The following is a 21404-nucleotide window of genomic DNA, read 5'->3' as shown; positions in this document are numbered from 1 at the left end:
TACCTGCTTTTTATACCCATTTGAACCCTGTGGTCACTTCATTCCACAGGCTTTACACTTAGTGTTGTGTGAGCAGAATTTGAATGTGATTTTCAAATTCATCATGAGAATTTTCTGGTTTCCTATAATCAGAGGTGAAGGCACTCACCCTGGCTCTCAACCACAGTTTAATCCATTGTAAGGACAAGGATCTATTCCTGCATATAGGGCATCAGTTATAACTGAAACAATATTGCAGTGGTTATGTAGAAGTCATGTATTTCTTTGCAGTCTTTTGTAAATGAGGCTGTAAAAAGGGAGTTGCCATTAAATGTGTATAAACTACACAAACATTTTATGTGATTATCGATGTAAGTAGGGTTTTTCCCAAAATTGTTTCCATATGACCTTTTAGAAGTTAATTTTGTACTAACTGTTTTTTAGAAGTGTGTATTTACTGAATTAGAACATAACTGATTTCTGATTCTTTCTATATACTTCATGGGTACTAAAATACTTAAGATTTTTATGTGTAATCTTACTTAAATAAAAATATACAGTTTCCTTTTCTACAAAACAAAATTGAATTCTATGTTCTTATGTGATACATTTGTAATTTTTATACTTCCATCCTGAACCAGGAACATGCCAGGATTATTCCTGGTTTCCTTCTATATCCACTGGGAACTTAGACCTCTGTATCTGAGACAGGAGAAGCCCTTCAAGGTGACAAATATGCTGAACAGAGCTCCTGAACAAGTGAGCAGCCATTAATAGAGTCAGTTCTACTCAGCTGGACAAACCCAGCCGCACAGCAAAGGTCTTCTAACCATACTTGGCCACTACTATTTTGTTTCCAATTGTTTTTATCATCTATAAATGTTTTTGAGCTCCAATCACTGCGTTTGTTCCAAACTTGAAAACAACCTTTCATTCACTTACCCCATATGTCTGCTTTTTTGTTCCAGAAGACACTTGCAGAAGTAGCCAAGTGATGTGAAATTGTCTTCCAAGATGACTGTTCTACCTGGAGAAAATTCCGACTACGACTATAGTGCTCTGAGCTGTGCTTCAGATACTTCCTTCCACCACACTTTCTTTCCAGAAACAGAAACACTTAAGGGAGTCTTTTACCAAAGAGCCAAGCTAATTCACCCTCAAGAGGATCTCCTGAAAGGCTTTCACCCTGATGATCGGAAGCATCATATTATTATAAATGTAGGGGGCATTAAGTATTTGCTCCCTTGGACCACGCTTGACGAATTCCCATTGACACGCTTGGGACAACTAAAGTTCTGTACTAATTTTGATGACATTCTAAACATCTGTGATGATTATGATGTGACATGTAATGAATTCTTTTTCGACCGCAATCCAGGGGCATTCAGGACAATCCTGACCTTTTTGCGGGTTGGAAAACTTCGTCTCTTGCGTGAGATGTGTGCACTGTCTTTCCAAGAGGAGCTGCTCTACTGGGGAATTGAGGAAGACAACTTGGACTGGTGTTGTAAAAGGAGATACCTGCAAAAAATGGAGGAGCTTACAGAAATAAATGAACGGGAGGATGACCTCATAGAAAATGAAACAGGTGAAACAGTAGAGGAGACAAGAATTGGCTTGTGCATGAAAAAGTTGCAAGACATGGTGGAAAGACCCCAGTCTGGCCTCCCTGGAAAGGTGTTTGCTTGTTTGTCTGTTTTATTTGTAACTATTACAGCAGTGAACTTATCCATCAGCACCATGCCTGACCTGAGAGAGGAAGAGGAAAAGGTAAGTTAGCTTTCCAGGATGGAAAATGGTATGTGCTGGGAAGAGCAGAACAAGTACAAGGTCTGATGGTACTGATTTCCTTGGGGATTTTGCAGCTGTCTTTAGAGGGGGGAAAATAACATAAAGAATATTTGAAATCTTACATGACTGTTTTCAATTCAATTACTTGTAAGAGAATGAATCATATCAAGTTTCATGTCCAAAGAAAATTTTGTTAGTGTGCGCTCTTCTGCAACTGTATTATTACCTTGTTAAGCTTTGTGTTTGCTATTTAGAAAGCCTGAAGTTACTAAGCAGTATCTTCTGCGGAATAAGTAGTTCCTTTCTAAGGTTTGCATTTAACTTGTTCTATTTTGTCAGTGTGTTTCCCCATAGCAACAGCTTCAATTCTTTTAATATTTTGGGTTTAAAAAAAAACCAACACAGAAACCTCTCTTCCTGTCACTGCACCAAGTAAAATAGTTATTATCCAGTGCCGATTACAAACTCCTCCTCTTTCCTGCAGGGTGAGTGTTCCCAGATGTGCTACAATATTTTCATTGTGGAGTCTGTCTGTGTGGCATGGTTTTCCCTGGAGTTCCTGCTAAGATTCATCCAGGCAAAGAGCAAGTTTGCGTTTTTGCGGAGACCATTAACCCTGATCGACATAATAGCCATTCTGCCATACTACATCACTTTGCTAGTAGACACCACGTCAGTGGGCTATAAAAAGCCCAGCTCTGGGAGCATCTACCTGGACAAAGTAGGTCTGGTCCTCCGTATTCTCCGTGCCTTGAGGATTCTGTACGTCATGCGGCTGGCCAGGCACTCCTTGGGGCTGCAGACGCTGGGGCTGACCGCTCGCAGATGCACCCGGGAGTTCGGGCTCTTGCTGCTCTTCCTCTGCGTGGCCATTGCACTGTTTGCACCGCTCCTCTATGTCATTGAGAACGAGATGGCGAACTCGCAGGAGTTTACCAGCATCCCCGCGTGCTACTGGTGGGCTGTCATCACCATGACCACGGTAGGCTACGGAGATATGGTTCCCAGAAGCATTCCTGGCCAAGTGGTAGCACTAAGCAGCATACTGAGTGGCATCCTCCTCATGGCATTTCCAGTCACCTCCATCTTCCACACGTTTTCACGCTCCTACATTGAGCTAAAGCAAGAACAGGAAAGAATAATGTACAGGAGAGCACAGTTCTTATTAAAAACAAAGTCTCAGATAAGTAATGCATCACAAGGGAGCGATATTTTATTCCCCAGTATCTCTTCTGAGACTAGGGACAATGAATGAAATTTAGGTTACTATTTCTCCTGATGTCGAGTAGTATTTTGTTGTATCAGATTCCATCTTTTAAGTTGCTTTGGAAGCATTTTACAAAGGTAACCCTCATATTAAAATGAAGAAAAAGAGTTATTAACCAGGAACTGATGTGGTTTAAGTAGTCTATTATTATGCTGTTTCTTCCCCCCCAGTGTAATGTATAGGACAGATCTTTCACTGAGATCATACAGTGGGATTTTAGGAATTAAAAGGCTCTGATTAAAAAAAAGAACACCATATAATAATGTGCTTGTCAGGCTGGTTTGCCATTTGTAATACATATTTTTCCAACTGAATCACGATGTATATAACCATTAAACAGGCTGCCATTTTTCTTGTTCTTCTTGTATATAAATAATGTAAATACAACAAAACTGATGGTGAAAATCTCTCCCAGTAAAACGCCTTAGAGCATAATGGAAATAGCCACAGATGTTTATCCCATTGTGCTCTTAAAAAAAACATTAAGTGAGATTTGTCATTCACAGCAGCAACTGTATATTTCTCTGCAAGTCAGCCCTAAACATACCAGAAGTGAATCCAGCTGTTTGTACCATAACCTTGCTAAAGATGTAAATACTAATAGCTCACCAGCTTCAAAATTTAATTGAAGTTACCATGTTGACCTATGTCATTGAATGCAGTAATCCCAGGAACAAAGTCTTTTGAGTTTTATAGCATTTAATATTATTACCAAGAGGTGACTAGCTGCAAATCAAATGAAATATGCATGATGAGATGCCAGTCATTCCCTACCATCTGTTTCCATGTTTTTACTTTACCTCAGATATGAAACAGAATTAAAAGAGGCCTGTTTCCAGGGGACGCCCTACCATTACTTGGCAAATCGATGCTGCGGCTACCCATTCACATTCAGCATTTGGTTCTTTAGAAGGAGCAGAAAATATATGGTCGTGGGAAGTTGCCAATGGTGAAGAAAAGAAAATATCATTTGAGTCATGGAGTGGGGGGGTACTGACAGCTTTATACTTTACTGTCCTCAATCATCAGGGACTTAAGACTTAATTAACTATACCTTTGCCATCATTACACACAGCGTAGGAATGGAGAAAATTTTAAATAAGATATGAAATAGCAGTTAAGGTCCCAAAACACACCCGTGTGTTCTTCATCCACATGTGTGTCTTGGTCCAGGTCTTGCTGAAGTCAGCAGGAGCACGAGTCAGTGAGACACCGAGGTCTGGCACAGGTTTCTGTGGGGATTAATGACAGAACTCCCATTTATTTTAGAGGGCGTGAGACTGGCTTGCACAACAGGTCAGGAGGAAAACCCCAGAGATTGAAACACCCCAACAACCTATTTGTTTGATTTCATGCGTGCTTAGAGGTAAAGAAAAGCTAATCTTAAGGTTTCATCTTCTGCCCTCCCCTCCTTTTTAGTACATTTACTTATTAACAGTTAAGAGCCAAGAAAATTTAAAAGTTCCATCACATTCACCAATGCTTCTCTAGATTAATTATCAGAAATACTATTACTTATTGGCATTTCTGGAGCAGGTTGCTAGAAATGCCAGAATACATGACGGGTTTGTGATTTGAGTGAAGGCCAAGGACACAAACATTGTCCTTTCAAAAAGGTAGAATTAGTTCCTCAGCCTATGGTGTTTGGCCAAGCCCACACTACACTGGTTTTCTTTTCATGTGTTTAAAATACCATTTGAGGGTGTTCTGATATATGTGCTCTTGAAGAATAATTCCAGAACATTTAAAAAAGCACTTTACAAATAATGAGGGCTCTCTCATTCTTCAGCCTGCTGTAGGTAAATACGCCTATGGAGCATTACAGCAGAAGTCTAAACTCTTGGCAGTTAATTATGTGGCAGAACTACAAATGTAACCAGCTTTTCACTCTTGTTCTTCTAATTAGAGTTGGACAAAAAACAGGAACATCGTGACAAAAAAGGGACACATTTTCCATCCAGAATGCACTTAATTTCAAAACTGTTTGATCATCTGTAGCATTGGCTTCAACACAAGTGCTATACATCCTTCTACCTTTGTGTCAGCACTCGTTATAAAAAGAACTGGTAATTAGATTAGTCCTGTGAGCAACAGTTGCTTATCTAAGAATGTGTTTGACAGGCTGAGCCATAAATAAGAAGCTGTAAATGAATATAAGGAGAAATCGAGACTTGCCAAATAAAACCTAAGCTTTTTTCCATGTTATGCTAGCTAATAAATGCTGAAGATCCATCCATTCTCTCAATGTCTTTACATTAAGTTAATGCTCATTTATTTCATGTACCACTTGATCTTTTATCGCAAATTATAGCTTGATTCTATAGTCCTTGTCTGCAAACAAAAAAATACCACCCTGAAGTTGGGTTGAAGTTGGTTGAGCAAACCTGTGAAAGCATCTTGCCTGTTCTGCCTAAGCCAGGAACAAATTAACTGTCCAGGAGGTACCCCTATGTGATTTTGTACTTGGCAGCACATTGCTTGTAAGCATATCAACGTGTTTTACTATGAATCACTGTAAGAAACTTGCTTATGTTTTACAGGAGGCAATACATACCGTAGTCCTTATGCTAAGTAAATCCAGCTATAAGAGCACATTAGTATGAAACCCACATGCTGTGTTCCAGTTCTTACTGCGAAGGCTGAGGGCCTAAAGTGATTATGCCTCTTTACAGTATATTACCTGTATTTCAAATTCAGTTAAATTATGAATTGATTCAAAAGCAGCCTGTTTCCAGTGACACAGCTGTTAGCTACCAAGTCAGCTCCTTTTTGCATTTAACAGCATGTGCAGTCAAGAAGAAAGTCCCAATAAGAAAACACTTTGTACTTTTATGAAGAAAAAGAATTGTTTGAATTGCCACTGATTGCTAGAGGTATACGTCTGCAACAGAGAGAGGCTTGCATTTCTACTTATATTACCCTCTGTATACTGCAGTAATGTGTACAGTATGCGATCAAACAGCAGCAGCTCTATTAATTTTGATTAATAAAGTGTTAGGCTCTCCTTTCATTTTCATGTGCTTCTCATGGTATAGAAAGACTGTCACACATGTGTAGGCATGCTTGACAACCTGGGGTCAGTCTGAGAAGTAAGCAGCAGCTAAAGTAGGGTTTGGGCAATGAGCATTGCTACCTGAAGCAGGCTGGCTACGATAGAAAGCATTTACTAGGAAAGAAAATAATCTCAGTGTAGAAAAATATAGGTACCAATTCAGCAGTTTGTATAAGGAAACCTTTCTCCATGTTGTCCCAAGAATCACAATCACAGTTAGTTGAGATATAACTTTAAAATATTGCAACCATTTAATAGTTTAACCATTTAACCAAAGAATCATCAGATTCAGAAGAGAACAGATTTCTCCAAAATCTTTCCCTCCTCCATCATCCTTCCTCAAAAACAGTAACAAAAGCAACAAAAACCACTTGGTGTGTGCAACACTGCTAAATGAAGATAGAGCCACAAGGCTTAACTGTACGTCAAGAAACATAATTTGCAAGGTGAGTTGGAATAATTTGTATTACTCTAACATTCATTATGGGTCAAGCTCTTAGAGAAATTTCTGTTTAGGGAATACATAGGACTTGTCTCCATTTGTCCCTTTATATCTTTTCCACTGTAATTGAGTGCTCTAGATTTCCACGGTCAGAGGCTTTAGTAGTGTCATTCAGTAGTCAGAGGCTTTACCAATGCCCAATTAAACAATAAAAAAAATCATGCAGAACTGAATCATGGATTTACACATCATGAGATGCACGTCTGGGAAGGAAAGCTGGCGTGCTCCATATAGTCATGACTTGTGTGGGTAGAGTTTAACTGGGGATCCAGGCTGATGCAAAAGCAAAGATTTTTCCTGTAGAAGGTTGTCATTCCTACTGCTATAGCTCTCCTCCATAACTAAGGTTTGACAGGAATCTCTCTGAACAAAAGCTTTCCACTCAAAACAGTCATTTAGGCTACAGACTGAGAATAAAAATTAATTTTAGGCAGTTACCAAAGTGCCTGAAGCAGTGGCCTCATCAAAAGATCTGAATCAGCACTGGGGGATATGTAGTCTTCTCTGGGGTTTATTTTTTAATAGAGGAAGCCTGGAACAAACTAGATCCCTAATTCAGGTGTCACATTAAAAGGCCAGTGTTATGATAGATGAATTGGAATCTTATTCTTCAGTTGCACAGAAGCACTAATATCTACCACCATTAACTCCACATTATTTGTCCTTCACACATCTCATTCACTGCATGCGGGGACCAAGGAATATGAAGCAGCACAAACAATCCAGATCCAGAGAGGTCAGCTTGTTCTTGATTAGGGTCAGTTTGAAACAATAAGACAGCAGCAAATATAAAAGTTCTTGGCAGTTCATGCCTGACTGTGAAATAGTCCTGTTTCATGCAATTATTGATCTTTCTGCTTAGATAAGAAGACTAGGAAGTTAAAAGAAAAGGAACAGATACTTTTCATAACAAAGCTACAGAATTTCACATCCCTCTTTGGGTTGGCAACAGGCTGATATCGGGAGTGGATAATCCTAAACCTACGTAGATTTCATTGTCTGTGTTTAAACAGAAATTAAACAAGAAAGTGACAAACGTGAGTTCAAAGACTGTGACACAAATCTCTGCTCACATGTCAGCCAGTGACATTAACCCCTAACCTGACCAGTTGACTCTGACCCGAGTGTCAGAGTTTCACCATCTTCACATTCATTACTCACCATTTTAATTTCTACCAGCAGTTGCCACAATAGTACATGGACCAGTTTCTTATGTGTTAATAGTTAATCTTATGTAAGATTTGGCACTCAATTTAGTATCTATCCAAAAGGTGATACAAGTGCCAAAAATAGAGAAAATATGAGGAAGAAAAAAAGCCCAACTACAATGTGTTCTGGGATGATGGAACTGTGGTACCCCATAGGCAACAAGAGTGCAACCTCCCGAAACCAGACAGAACTGAAGGCATAGAACTATAGTCCATGACAGTGGATGAACATCACCCCATCAACAAAAATGCACTTCAAGTATTCTATTGCTAAAACAAAAAATGCTTAACACTAAATTTACCCACTCACCCATTTACTACTTTCTCTGTGGCATTTAAACATTCCCATTTCAGCATTACTAATGATCTCAGTGTTCCTGACATAGTAATGATCATATAAAAACCAGGAAAGTGAACACAATTTTGTATCCAAAACTTGTCCTTCACTGAATCAATTCAGCTCTGTGCATGTTCCGTCTTGTCTTGTAAAATTAGAGTGTAAGTCCTTAGGACAGGATTCCTTGTTTTGTAGCTGTCAGTCACTATGTAAAATCATACACCACAAATAAAGATAAATTTCTACACGACAAAAAAAGTCAAGGAGAATTTTGCCTGTGCTGCCAAACTGAAAATGTTCAGTTTGGCTTATTGATTATTAACAATAAAACTAGACCTTCCTCCCTTTCTGCTCAGTGTTTTTCTTCGCCATTTTCCAGCATCTTGTGTCTTCGAAATACTCCCTAGAAATCACTACAGCTATTAAGAATGCTATTAGCTCTGCCAAAAGCATGGAGAAGAAACTGCAAGAACATAATATCAGGGGATGTTTCTGCCCTGTCCAACAGGACTTCTCCTTTCTCTTTGCCCCTGGCAACTAATTTGGAAGCAAATGTCACTTGAACAGAAATAAAGTTCTGCCATAACTGAAGCACAGGAGGCCAATCAGGGTAATTAGAGCACATTTGCTATACTTTATAAATATTCATTCGTTATCCCTGTAGCCCTTCTGACATGAGTCAAACAGTCTCGAGCAACACTGAAGTCAGCTAGGGCACATAAACACATGTAACGCTGTCAAGCTGCGGTTTCAGCTTCTCCTTCATTGGGTACCCTTTTTAATGACTGCAGTTTTGTAACCATTCTTAATTACGGTCATAATTTTATTCCCACATTCCTTGTGGGTGCAGAAAACAAGGCTGCAAACTGTAATAATTACCTGGCTCAAGTGAGTGACCTGGAACGTAAGTACCTCCCAGCCACCACCTAGAGATTAGAATGTTTAAAAACCCAAGGCCATTCATTTCCAAAACGAGACAGATAATTTTACAGCTCTCAGTCATGCAAGTAAAGTGGTCAGCAAGTATAATAACCTTTCTCTTTCTGTGACAGATAACAATCTAATTTAAATGGTGCCTAGCCTACCACAGGAAGAAACTTGTGTGGACTAGCATAGATTTCTACAGTTAACTATATATAGACATAAAGTTTTAACAAAATTGTGAATGATACATCAAAGTAATGCTCTTGTTTTCATTAGTGGTGCATCTTGTGTCACGAAGAAGCTGAGTGATATCATCCATAACTTTTACAGTGGTAGTTCACAGGTCAACCAAGGAAAAGATGACAGTTTCAGTCATAAATAAAAGCACATTTGGGGAAATCAAGCAGCAATATCCTCAAGGAAACCAGATCCAACACTGAGGAACTTCAGGTGTCTTTAATTTTAGAGAAGAATGTTTCTGGGGACAACCTGAGTGGGGAAAGTTAAGACTGCAAAGCATCGCATGGCATGGGAAGTGGGTGAAGTTATCTTTTTAGCTAGATGAAAACAGTTAGCAAATTCAACATGGGCATCACAGGATGAAAACAAACATAATTCGATGGCAACAGGAAAGAAGCATCAGCAACAATAGCATGAGGTAAGGCTGGCATCCTCATCCTTACAGCAGTCCTGAAATCGAGTTAATCAAACACTCCTCTTGGTGGGACCAGTGTAAACCTGCATGTGCCTTTTTTCCCTACTGACTCCTTGCTCTTCCATTGCTAGCAGGAACTCTGGCCCACACCTAAAGTACTTCAAGCACCTGCACAGGACCACGAGGCATATCTGATTTTTTTGTGCACTAATGATATGCAAAGCCAAAGAGGAAGTTTTCCCTGTGAACCAAAACATGTCATTATCTGCTGTATTTGAATATGGTTGCATTTCTACCTATAAAAGTTATAGTACTCTAGATGCACGACGGGCCCCAGAGGATGCGCTGCTAGAAGAGTTAAGAGTTACTGAGAACAGTATAAATCCAGGCTGTGTGTCAGTGTTTGAGTAAGAAAACGGGTTTTCATCACTGTAGTGGAGAATGTGCCTGATTCAAGGATCTTACATTGCCATCTACGGGCTGCTCCCGGCAGTCCTCGTCTGAGTGCCGGATCCCTGTCCTATAGCATCCATTCCCACCAGTCTCTTTAAAAGGATATATAAAATATATTCAGAAGTTCTTTTTAAAATATAAAGGAAAATACTCAATCCACTGCATTGCTTGGCTTCTGCATACATGGCCTCTCATTCGCCAGAGCAGGCTGTTAGATCTGCCAGGAAACTAGGACAAAGATACCACCACCACAGTTTCTGGTGAGTGTGAAGTACATATTGACACTACATAAATGTCCATAAATATATTTACACAGCATTTATTAGGCTGGAATTTATGTAAGTGACATTTTTTAAAAGCCTATCTGACTAAAATTAACAAGCTTCAAGCTTACATGGGGAAAAGACCTCCATCACTTGTACAAGAGCAGTCTGGTAAGAAAGCAGATACGATTTTATTTATAAAAGGAATTACAAAAGCTGCTTCAAAAGAAAGAAAACTCTTTCAGTTACCTGTATCTGTGCAATTTCTCAGTGTTCAAGGAGTTTAGATGTGCCTTACCCAAAACCCTCATTCCCACTTCACCAGCCCCAATCCCCCTGCTGCTGAGAGACCAGGAAATCTGCCTTTTTCAAAGGGAAGAATAGAAAATTCACTGAGCCACTTCACCTGCAGTCACACAAATACACAGATCAGTCCAAGGCAAAGGGCAGTGAGGTGTCAAGGAAAGCCTGTGGCACCACTGCTAAAAAGTGAGGCATCTACTATCACCCAGCTGACAGGGATCCAGCAGGGATGCACAGTTCTCCCAGCCATCCTAGGCACCAATATGAAGCTGGGATCAATCACCATGCAAAGGTGAGATCTGTTTCTAATGACCTGGTGAGGTTCAGGTTCTAAATTTGCTTCCCTGTTGTCTGAGGTTTAGGAAAAAAAAACCCCAAACCAAACACATCTGTTTCCAAAAGTGCACTAGAAGGAAGGAACAGTGCTGTAGCTTCTTACAGCTCAGATAAGACACTAAAAACTACCACATAAAACTTCTGCGACAATTCATGTAGCAGTAGGGATGCACACACATTTAGCATACTGTCCATTAGTTGGGAATAGACCAACCTACTATAATTTCTGCAGCACGATTCTGTCTCTGACTTTGTATCAGTAGAATTACTTAAGTAGCTTTGCCAGCCTTTCTACTTCTGCAAGCTGAGAGCTTGCTGGAGAGAGAAGAAAACAGGTGAAGAACAAAACCAGGTAGACATGAAGAACAGGTAGGGTGCAACCACAGTAAATAAGAAATATTCCTGTACTGCAATTACTTACAGCACAGCTGTCTCATCTTGGCAGTAATGCCAGCTGGACACCTGCAGGCATTAATAGGGCGAGCTGAAAAAGAGAGTAAGGTGCTCAGCAGAGTGGGAGTTTGTCAATGTTGTGAGCAATGCCTGAATAAGAGCTTTTGCAATGTCACCACAGGTGCGGGAGAAAGGCTGACAGCCTCTTCCTGACATCCACTCATTGGCAGACAAAAGAAAACTGAGAACAGCAGTAGTGTCACACAGTCACTCTAGAACACCATTTCCAGGGAGAAAGCATCAGTTCCTCCAGTCTGTACCAATGCAAGTTATCCAGTTGAATATTGGAAGGAGGAATGGATTTATACCTACATGTATTCCCAGAACTCCAGTAAGTTCCAGCTCCTTGGAATAGATGATAATTACTTTTACCTGAAACTGATAATGGGAAGACTAAAAGAAAGCTGGTTTAAAGTCCTGGCAATCTTGTCTTGTCTCAGGACAAGTCACAAAATTCCTTCCTTTTGTTCAAGTTTAGCTACTGCTGGAATATAGAATATTCAGCAGCACTAGGGTGTTATAAATCAGTCTCCATTAATATCTATATTTTGAGGGCAAAAAGTTAAAATTTTGTTATTCTCAACAATTGTTATATTATGTCAGTAGAATAATGGTGCTTCTTTTTTCCTTCAAAGAACTGTACATCAGTGCTGCTATTGATTTTAATCACAGTACACAGGGAAATGAATAAAGAAGCAAATATAAGAACCTCAAACATGATCAGTGTTGAAAAAGGCTAACAAAATGAGAACACTAAGTTTAAGCTTGTCACTACAAGAACTGAAGAACTGGTTGAGGTAACTGCATCCAAGAAAGAATTACAAGAAACTCCATCTCAGAAATGGTGCTTTGACTTCACTCTAATACAGCACTAAAGATGCTTTAACTGAGAAGGAGATTACCACGAATCAGGGCAGCAGATGAGGAGTCCCCAGCAGAACTTTGGGCAGAAAGCACAGGAAAGGGATTAAATTATTCTTTTTAAAGTGTCAATATTCAGATATTCCTTGTATCACTGGAGCAAGAAAGAGTGATTGAAAGAGGAGCAGCAGAGTTCTGACTGTTGAAGAACATGTTGGTTCTCTCATCTGAAAGGCAGGAAAACCAGAAAGGCATTAACAACACAAATTCAGTGTCAATAAATTGAAGGTGAAAAGGCACCTACAGAACACTTCAATGAGTTCCAACCATTGTTACACCTGCTACTTCCCACTACTACAGTAACAAAACAGAAACCGAGAGCAGAGTTTCAAAAAGGTATTTGGAATGGACAAGATGCATGTCCTGGAAATTATTTCTATAAATTCTAACTTACGGTAGAATTCTTATGGCTCTATCACACAGCATCTGGAATATACCTGTGCTCTGGGTGTGTACATCCATACATTATATGTACATATAAATACATCTATAAAAAGACAATATTTGAACACTTTGATTTCTTTTAAGGGTTTCAAACCCTCACATTGTGAAGTTCAAAATCTGGTTCCCAAAATAAGAACTTCCTTTCCCTGTTCATGAGCAGGTGAATCTCCATTTGTACAAGAGACTTCATTTCCCAGTCAAATATGTAAGAAGCCATTCTAAATTTGGAAATAACCTTTCTTTGCAAGCAGAGATTTGGTCTCCTAGCAACAGCATGAGCACCTTGTAAATGAAACTATGTCTTATTTGCACAGAAGGGCCTTGTGCCACGGGCACAGAGAAGCCATAAGAACATAGAGCTGCCACTTCTTCTCTCAGTGACCATTGGTGACAGGTCAGGTTAGCAAAGCCTGCAGCTGACACGCACATCAGGGCCCCGGAGAAGGAAGGATGGTAGCTGAAGACATGCATGTTGTGTTACAGCCTGGATTCTCCTGCCTAAGTGGTCCTTTCCAAACCTTGGTTCTGGATACAGCTGTTGCCCCATTCTAGCTTTCAATAGACAGTGTAATTTTAAGTCACCCTGATGCAGAGTAGGAAGAACTTCTTTTCTGGCTGGAAAACTGGTACCACAATAGGACTAGACTGAATTTATATCAATTTGCTTTCCAGATAAGATTCATATGACATACAATTTTGGATGGAAGCTATTTTTTTTTGTTCGTAGCATGACCATGAAAAATTTGAATTGTGGGTATTTCACAATAAAAATAAGAGGTCAGAGAGCACCATCACATAGATACCTTTCAGTTGGCTTTCACAACCAACTGAATCAATCACATGAAATATATTGTGAAGATCAAATTAACCCATTCAATGATGATGACTGGTGAATAGGCAAACAGAAGCCATTTTCCTGTCCTGCTGTCGACACCGGAACATATCAGTTGCTTTTCTGCTGCTGTATGGAGAAGACAAAGAGCATGCAGCTGTATGGCTCAAGCTCCTGACTGCGTAATAAAGACTGAAATGTGTTTGCTATGTATTTATTTTTCCTATAAAGATTTGGAAGCTGCAGTGTAAGGTAAGCAGCGGGACTGGTATATTTAATGAAGGTAACATAAACCACAGAAGGGTAATACCACAAACCAACATGTGTGTGTTTTCCTGTGGTGTACATTAGTGTTTGCTAGTTGTGCTCCAAGTTTTTTTCTAACTTAATACTTATTAGTATTTTACGCTTCTCCTAGTCTTAATGTAGGAGGAAAAGTGGCCTTTAGAAATTCCAAGGACTGTACTATGTCTGAGAACTCTAGTTAGCCTCCAGCCACAGTTATTGCTCTTTTCATTGCCCTTTTCTTTTTTCTCCCAGCTATCCCCTTTAGTGATGTAACTGGTTTTTATTCAACTCAGCCATTTCAAAACTACTCAATTATTTCTGACTGAAGTCCTGTAACCAAACAAAGCAACACAGTTTGTATTTATCAAGCTTCTTGTATTACTAGACAGACTTGGCTCCACCTTTCTCATTCAGCGTGGGTCCAAGCTTGGAAGTAACCTGATCAGTGTGTGCAGTGACCAATCCTTTCTGTGTGGGAAGACTCAGACCAGCATCAGAAAAGATGATCTTGCTCTTTATCTTGATGCACCACTCCACAGCATCAGTGAGACTTCCCCTCACGTAACAATTAACTTACCTGAGAAACCACTGCAAACCCAGTGGTCTAAGTGTATTAGATCCACTTTCCTCCTAGCGATAGTTGCACGGCTCCAGGGCTGCAAGGGCTTGTCAGCACCCCAACCTGGAGTGTGAACCTGTGCTTTGTTTCACATTCACTAGCAGGGATCCATGTTTCTGATGCTTGTAAAACAGGTAACGGCATATTCATTGAGAAATCACCTGCCAATACGCAGCAAATTTTCATATTGTTAACTGCAAACCACCTGCTAAAACTTAGCCTGTTTGCAGGCATGCACCTTAACCCTGGGATACCTTGTTACTGTTTACTCCTTGTCCTTCACCAGACTTCAGTAAAGTGCAAGCAAACTGAGCCAGTAACCAAAGTGTATTTTCATAATCAGCACTTCGAAGAAACCAATTCATTGTCTGCAGCGAAAATAAACAAGTGAAGTTGAGGAGTTTCCTTTCAAAGCTTAATATTTCAGTGCATTTGTTTTACTAATCAGAGATGCAATTTAAGATCTTTGTAGTTACAAGACAGCCACAAGCTGTGAGGCACTACATTTTACAAAGTAGTTGTTCTTTCTGAACTATACAATGGTTTGTAAATGAAAACATGACATTACGTCAGTGCTTTTTAGTTTCCTCTCACCGGATCAGAGTATTTCTCAGATGATCCCAGATAAATGTGACCTAATGTAGGTGAAAACGTTTGCTTTCTCCCACAAGAAACATCTGCCTCCTTTTATTACTATTAGGTGATTAAATGGGCATAAAAGGCAAAAGCTTTCAGTGTCACACAGCGGCTGAACACGCTCTCGCTCCAGAAGAAAAAGCAAATTCATGTTACATTTGAATCCACAGCTTTTCCAAGTGTATCACAACTTTCTCACTGACATCAGCAGGCCCCAGCAGAGGAGCTTCAGATTAACATCTTGTAAAATAATAAACCAGCAACCAATGACTTCAGCAGTCTTACAGCACACATTCAGTCACTGGGACTAAACTTTTGACACAATGCAAGTGCGTTGTGGCTTAAGCCCAGCTGATAACTCAGAACCACGCAGCTGCTCGCTCGCTCCCCCTGCTCCCGGAGGGATGGGGAGGAGAATTGGAGGAATGTAACTCCCATGGTTTGAGATAACAGCAGTCCAGTAACTAAGGTATGATACAAACCACTGCTGCTACCAATAATAATAAGGGAAATAACAAGGGGAGAGAATACAATTGCCCACCACCTGCCCACCGATACCCAGCCCGACCCGAGCAGCGATCTGGGCCTTCCGGGTAACTCCCCCCAGTTTCTATACTGGGCATGACGTGCTGTGGTATGGAATAGCCCTTTGGCCAGTTTGGGTCAGGTGTCCTGCCTCTGCTTCCTCCCGGCTTCCCCTCCTCCCTGGCAGAGCATGAGACAGAAAATCCTTCGTTAGAGTAAACATTACTGAGCAACAACTAAAATCATCGGTGTTATCAGTGTTGTTTTCAGGCTGGAAGTCAAAACCACAGCACTGCACCAGCTACTGAGAAGGAGAAAAATGACTGGTACAGCTGAACCCTGGACATTTTGGTAGGATTAATTCAACCAGTGAAACAGAGCAAATGCAGTAGTAATTAACTATTACAAAGATGTAAATTATGGACAGACATTGGTTATGTTCCTAGATTTTAAATGAACTTTCTATAAGCTCTATTAAAAGCAACTTAATAGTAATAACTTTGACCTGACATCAAAATTATGAAGTTGCAAGTAGGTTTGGTTTTTTTTTAATTTCTTCTTCTAATATCTGGCACTTAAGTGTTAAAAAGACTCTTTTTAAACTTCTGTTTGCATAAACAAAACTCTTTTCTCCTAAGGAGTTCAACATGTGTGTTCCTGTTACTACCATGTCACAGACACGATTATATCCAGGCAAAAGGAGAAGTTCAGTATCTTTTGGAGAAATCAGTTGCTTTGGGGTGAAGGGGGTCTCAACAGCAGGTGGGTTTTTTTGGGTTTGGGTTTTTTTAGTTTTGGGGTTTTTTTTCCCCAAAGAGTGCTAAAGATGTTTTGATTTTGTTCAAATGCACGGGAACACATGATAGTGTTTCTAATAACCCTTTTCTGTACAATTATCCATTTTCGCTGCAAAAGTGTTTTGAAATAACATGTGAAAAAAAGAAAAATCAGGTCAAGTCTCTGAAATAAACAGCCCTTTGACAGCTCACTCCAGAAACGTAATTTCCATTATATTTTTTTCTTGGAATATTGTAGGTGCTATTCAACTGCCCTGCTCCATTTTATGCTATTTCCCCAGTCTTTTTCCACAAGAACTGTACAACAATGCATTTTCAGAAGTGAACCTCAGCTCTTGCTAGGGTTGAACTGCATCCCACAACCCAGAGAATGATTTGGTTTATTAACTTGCAGTGCCACCTAGCAAACGCCCTTAACATTTTTTTCCCAATGTAGTTTCACAAAGGACAGTTAGAGGTTTCAGATCTTAAAAAATACCAATTTGTGCTTGCAGCATTTTAAACATCTGGTGCATCGTCTTGTTTTGAACAGTTAAATTTATTAGAACTTACGTTTACAAACAGGATAACAATAAAGATGCTCACATAACTAAAATATGTTCTGATTACATTCTGAGCATTAAGAACTAGTTTTGGACACATCCCTTATAGATTTGTCTACAAACAGTTCCAATAATTGTTAAAGGAGGTTTTTCAAATCACACATTTTCATAGTAGGTCAGTGCTGAATTTACTGGAGTTTTGAGATGAGAGACTCCTGCCACCAAAATAAGGAAGATTTCAGCCTATCAAGGCTAAATTAGCGCCTTGCATGCAGACACCTTTTAGGCTTGCATGAAAGCCAGACCAGTTTGATTTGCCTTGCCTTAAAATAACAACCATATCCTAAGACAAGTTTAGATATTTAGCTCTGTGCCTGAACCATAAAGTTATTCATGTCTGAGGCACTAAAATGCAGCAATTGAGAATAAATGCTGCAGCCACCTTCTATTACACCCAAACCTCTAACAGGAAGCTCTTCCCTGTTTAGTTCCTTTGCCAAATCCTGATAAGCCATTTAAAAGAGAATATAACCAAAAAAGCAAAAAGCAACCTCATGACATCAAGAGTGAAGGACAAAGAGAAAAACACACTCTGCTGACTGACCTTATCCTCTCTGGTAACGGATCTGAGGCCAATGACACTATAAGCTCCTTGAACAGAGCAGCTCGTCTTCATTCATAGCATCAAGATGTACCAAGTATTTAGCCAGTACTTTGGCACCAATACAAAGTAAGTTTTATTGCTTCTCTTGGAATTTCTAAACAGAGTTCTGCCATTACACTTCCTGGTGAAGAGAGAAACCACCACGTTTTATAGGGTTCAAGAACTAAAGCACGTCAAAACAAAAGATGTTTCCAATAGCAAGAACAGTTTTGGCTTAGTTATGATCCTACGGTCCTTGATTTTTCAGCGTATCTCCAGAGTCCATCACTGCATGAGGACTGTATTTACAGGAAGACTTGCATATCACTTCAGCCGGCCAAGGGGAAAAAAAGAAATAAAACTTAATAAAAGCCCCAGCATGGAAAGAATGAAATTCCGACAAGCACTACAGACCCCATCTTTGTCTCAGATGCATGGCAGATATTTTCATGTTTGCTATCCTAAGTCAAAGAAGAGAACACCTTTATTTTCTTCCCCTCAAGAAACCTACATTTTGCATACTCCCTTGAGCTCTTTACAGAATAATTATCTCTCCATTGGATGGCCCAATGAGTTTTGCACAGAATACTGTGCAAAAATAGCAGATGCATTTCAGATGCTGCACTCCTGTAAGAACTTTGAACCTCAGTCCCTGCAGTCTGGCAAGAACGGTTTTTCCAAAAAGCCATTGAAATAGAAAAGCTCTTTGAAAGTTTCTCTCTCATCAAGTCAGTCATCTCAGCCTGACTTGATGCATTTACTTTGCGAGTTCTGCTATCATACTTATGGTTTTAGTGCATTATAATTCATCTTTATAACTGCTTTTCCACCGAGTTCTCCAGATCCCTGTTGTTTACTATTCAGCACAGATTCACAGACTGGTTTTGTGCTGGAAAATGTGCTACAAGAAATGCGATGATAAATTCACTACAAAAAGTCCTCTGACCACTGTAGGCCTTAGTGCCACCTCCCTGTTCCTTCACAGCACAGAATCTGCTGCTAAAATGTTGTAACAAGACATTACACATGATTTCTATCCACTCAAGTAGCACCCATTTACAATTAAAAAGTCTCTCCCTGTTCCCTAAGTCCATAGGTTGATCCTGCTTTGAATGACAAGAAAGGAATCACTGTTTTGGGTCAGGTAGGTGTGTGACACATCATCTGCTGTTCAGCACTAGGAGACGGGGTATTAGAGAATTATTGCTACTTCTGTTTCAGTTTCTTCATGACATGACAGTAAAGAGAGAGACAAATCAAAACATAGATCAGGCATTTCAAACAAGCCCCTCTCGTTTCTAATTCCCAAAAGCTGAAACCCACAAGAAGCCACATAGTTTGGAATGAACTGGGCCTCCACAATCTCTTTGAAGTCCTCAACTAACGACTCTCTCACTACACACCACTGATGCTTACTTTAAGTCACAGCTTTCAATATTTTCATTGTCTCCTAAATTGCAAGAAATATGACTATCTATAAATGCACATAATTGTTTCCTTTCCAAGAGAGTACGATTCTTATCGTCAGAACCCATGGCATGTTATAATACAGTAGGCAGTGTGGATGTTCTCACATTTATTTTACTAAAATATGCCTTTTTGATTACTGATTCTAATGGAACTATGCTTTTTTTCTTGCCCTTGTGTAATGTGAAGATTAGTCATGACAGGTGGTTTTTCCCTCCTCAGGAAGTAAAGGAAATCCATCCCTTAATTAATATAAGAAGATAATTACTATGCTCAAGTGATGAGGACTCAGGCAACTCTCTGTTGAGAAGCTATTTATTTCTCCTTCTTTTCATTCAGTTCATCTACAAGAACATTTTAGGTATGTGTAGCTCTTGATGCCAGTTAACCAAATATTGCAGTGCCACTGGGGATATGCGCCTACCTCACCAAACATGGAGAATATTTATGAAGCATGTCTTTGTCCTTGGAGAAGGGAAGCCACGTGTCTTTTTTTCTCTCTCCCCTCTTTCATGAAATCTTCTAAGCTCTCCCAAAAGCATTTTCTGTATGTTTTACAAAGTTTCTGGGCTCAAACTTGATGCCTTATTAACATTTAACCTCAGTTTCTCTACACAAGTCAGAACAGGCTTTTTCTGCAAGCCAACAAACAAGGCTAAGTGGCTCTGGAAGTAGATAACAGAACACCCTTGCTGTAGGTGCTGTTATTTGCAGGGAGCACTTCTCTTTCATAAATACACAACACTTCTACAGAGAACCAAAAGATGGTGATCAAAACAGTCTGCTCAGTATTGTCCTGGCAATTCCCCATGGTGGTGCTACTGACCACCTAGAGATTAATCAGTTATTTGCTTTTAATCACTACACACATTGTTTCTATTTGTTTGGCAGGTAAGAGAATGAGTAAAAATTTTCACACTTGACTCCTGTGCTTTCTCATTCTCCAGGTTCTAACTACTAATCAGGACTTGTTCTCAATCCTTACAGGCACAATTAAGCAGTTATCCCAAGCTTTCACTATTAAATACTAGCAAAGCAGCATGTTTCTTTCCATTTCCATGGACAGTTTCACATTTTTATAAAAATAATCACACATCTGCAAAAATACATGAATTTTTTTAAAATACCATTTAAAAAGCAACACAGTATTTCTATCTGCTATTTTATCCACATGATACAGTCATGACACAGAGAAGATTTGTATTGTTTTAAACCATTTAAATGTCTAATACTGAGGAAATGTTGGGTCAATTTTACTGGCCCAAGCCATGAGCCCCCCTTTAATATCCTTGGCTAACACAGAAGCAAATTCTTTGTCAGTTAACTCCTGCAGAATTCTTACAGCCTTCTGGGAATCATTTCCTAATTTGCAAATAACATACACAGGAAATGATGTCTGGCCACTAGTTCTCTGCTTTTCTTCACAAATTCTCTTCTCTAAGTGTTCCAGATACTCTTCGTCTTTTTCTTCTAATTTACTCAGAGGAATGTGAACAGCATGTGCCAGGCAGCAGATATCCACTTCTAACTGTGGACGAACATCTAGCAATACATGAGGAACTTGCTCATCCAACAGTTTCTTGTATTGTTCTACAGATATCCTGTCTTTACTGGACAGCAGATGTAAAGTCCTGCACTTGTCTGTTGCAGAAGAACCACAAAATGCCTCATAATCCTGGAGACAGGTGACAGATGGATCGTCACCACAAACAGCACAGTCTGGTTTCTTTGGTCTTAACTTGATGTTGCGAAATCTCCCCTCCCGGGCATCAAACATCAGCATGAACTGATTGAAAGAGGAACCCATTCCCGAGATGATCTTCAGCACTTCCAAGGCCTGTATGCACCCCAGGATGCCTGGCACGACACCCAGCACTCCTCCATCTGCACAGTTGGTCACTGTCTCTGGTGGAGGGGGCTTGGGGAAGAGACACCTGTAGCAGGGCCCTCCCTGGTAGTTGTACACGACCAGTTTTTTTTTCCCCCCCCAGCCGAAGGGCACTGCCGGACACCAAGGGTTTCCCAGCCAGAACACAGGCGTCATTCACCAAGTACCTGGTGGGGACATTGTCGGAGCAGTCGGCGACGACGTCGTACTGCCGGACCAGCTCCAGGGCGGTGCGAGGGCTCAGGGCGCCGCAATACGGCACGTACTGCACCGTGGAGT

General features: G+C 40.0%; 2 protein-coding genes across 2 annotated transcripts; one reads left to right on the top strand and one right to left on the bottom strand.

Annotated features, from left to right (window-relative positions):
- The first annotated feature begins 993 nt into the window (after positions 1–993).
- Positions 994–3025, top strand: KCNG1 (potassium voltage-gated channel, subfamily G, member 1). The gene is made up of 2 exons (XM_010012743.1): positions 994–1749; positions 2255–3025. Exons 1-2 carry the CDS (start codon positions 994–996, stop codon positions 3023–3025), a joined length of 1527 nt encoding a protein of 508 aa, XP_010011045.1.
- Positions 3026–20462: 17437 nt separating this feature from the next.
- MOCS3 (molybdenum cofactor synthesis 3) lies at positions 20463–21399 on the bottom strand (the record flags this gene model as incomplete). The annotated part of the gene is given in 2 exon segments (XM_010012744.1): positions 20463–21215; positions 21217–21399. Coding segments are annotated over 2 exon segments (936 nt in total), but the record flags the coding sequence as incomplete, so codon positions are not given.
- Between the last annotated feature and the right edge of the window lie 5 nt (positions 21400–21404).

Source organism: Nestor notabilis, unplaced genomic scaffold (assembly GCF_000696875.1).
Source record: "Nestor notabilis isolate BGI_N333 unplaced genomic scaffold, ASM69687v1 scaffold28054, whole genome shotgun sequence".
In the NCBI taxonomy this organism is placed as follows: domain Eukaryota; kingdom Metazoa; phylum Chordata; class Aves; order Psittaciformes; family Psittacidae; genus Nestor; species Nestor notabilis.
This window is presented reverse-complemented; position numbering and strand designations above follow the sequence as displayed.

Coding starts and splice junctions, on each gene's coding strand:
- KCNG1 (XM_010012743.1), top strand. CDS start 994: ATGACTGTTCTACCTGGAGAAAATTCCGACTACGACTATAGTGCTCTG. Junction 1,750..2,254: donor TGAGAGAGGAAGAGGAAAAG/GTAAGTTAGCTT, acceptor TCTTTCCTGCAG/GGTGAGTGTTCCCAGATGTG.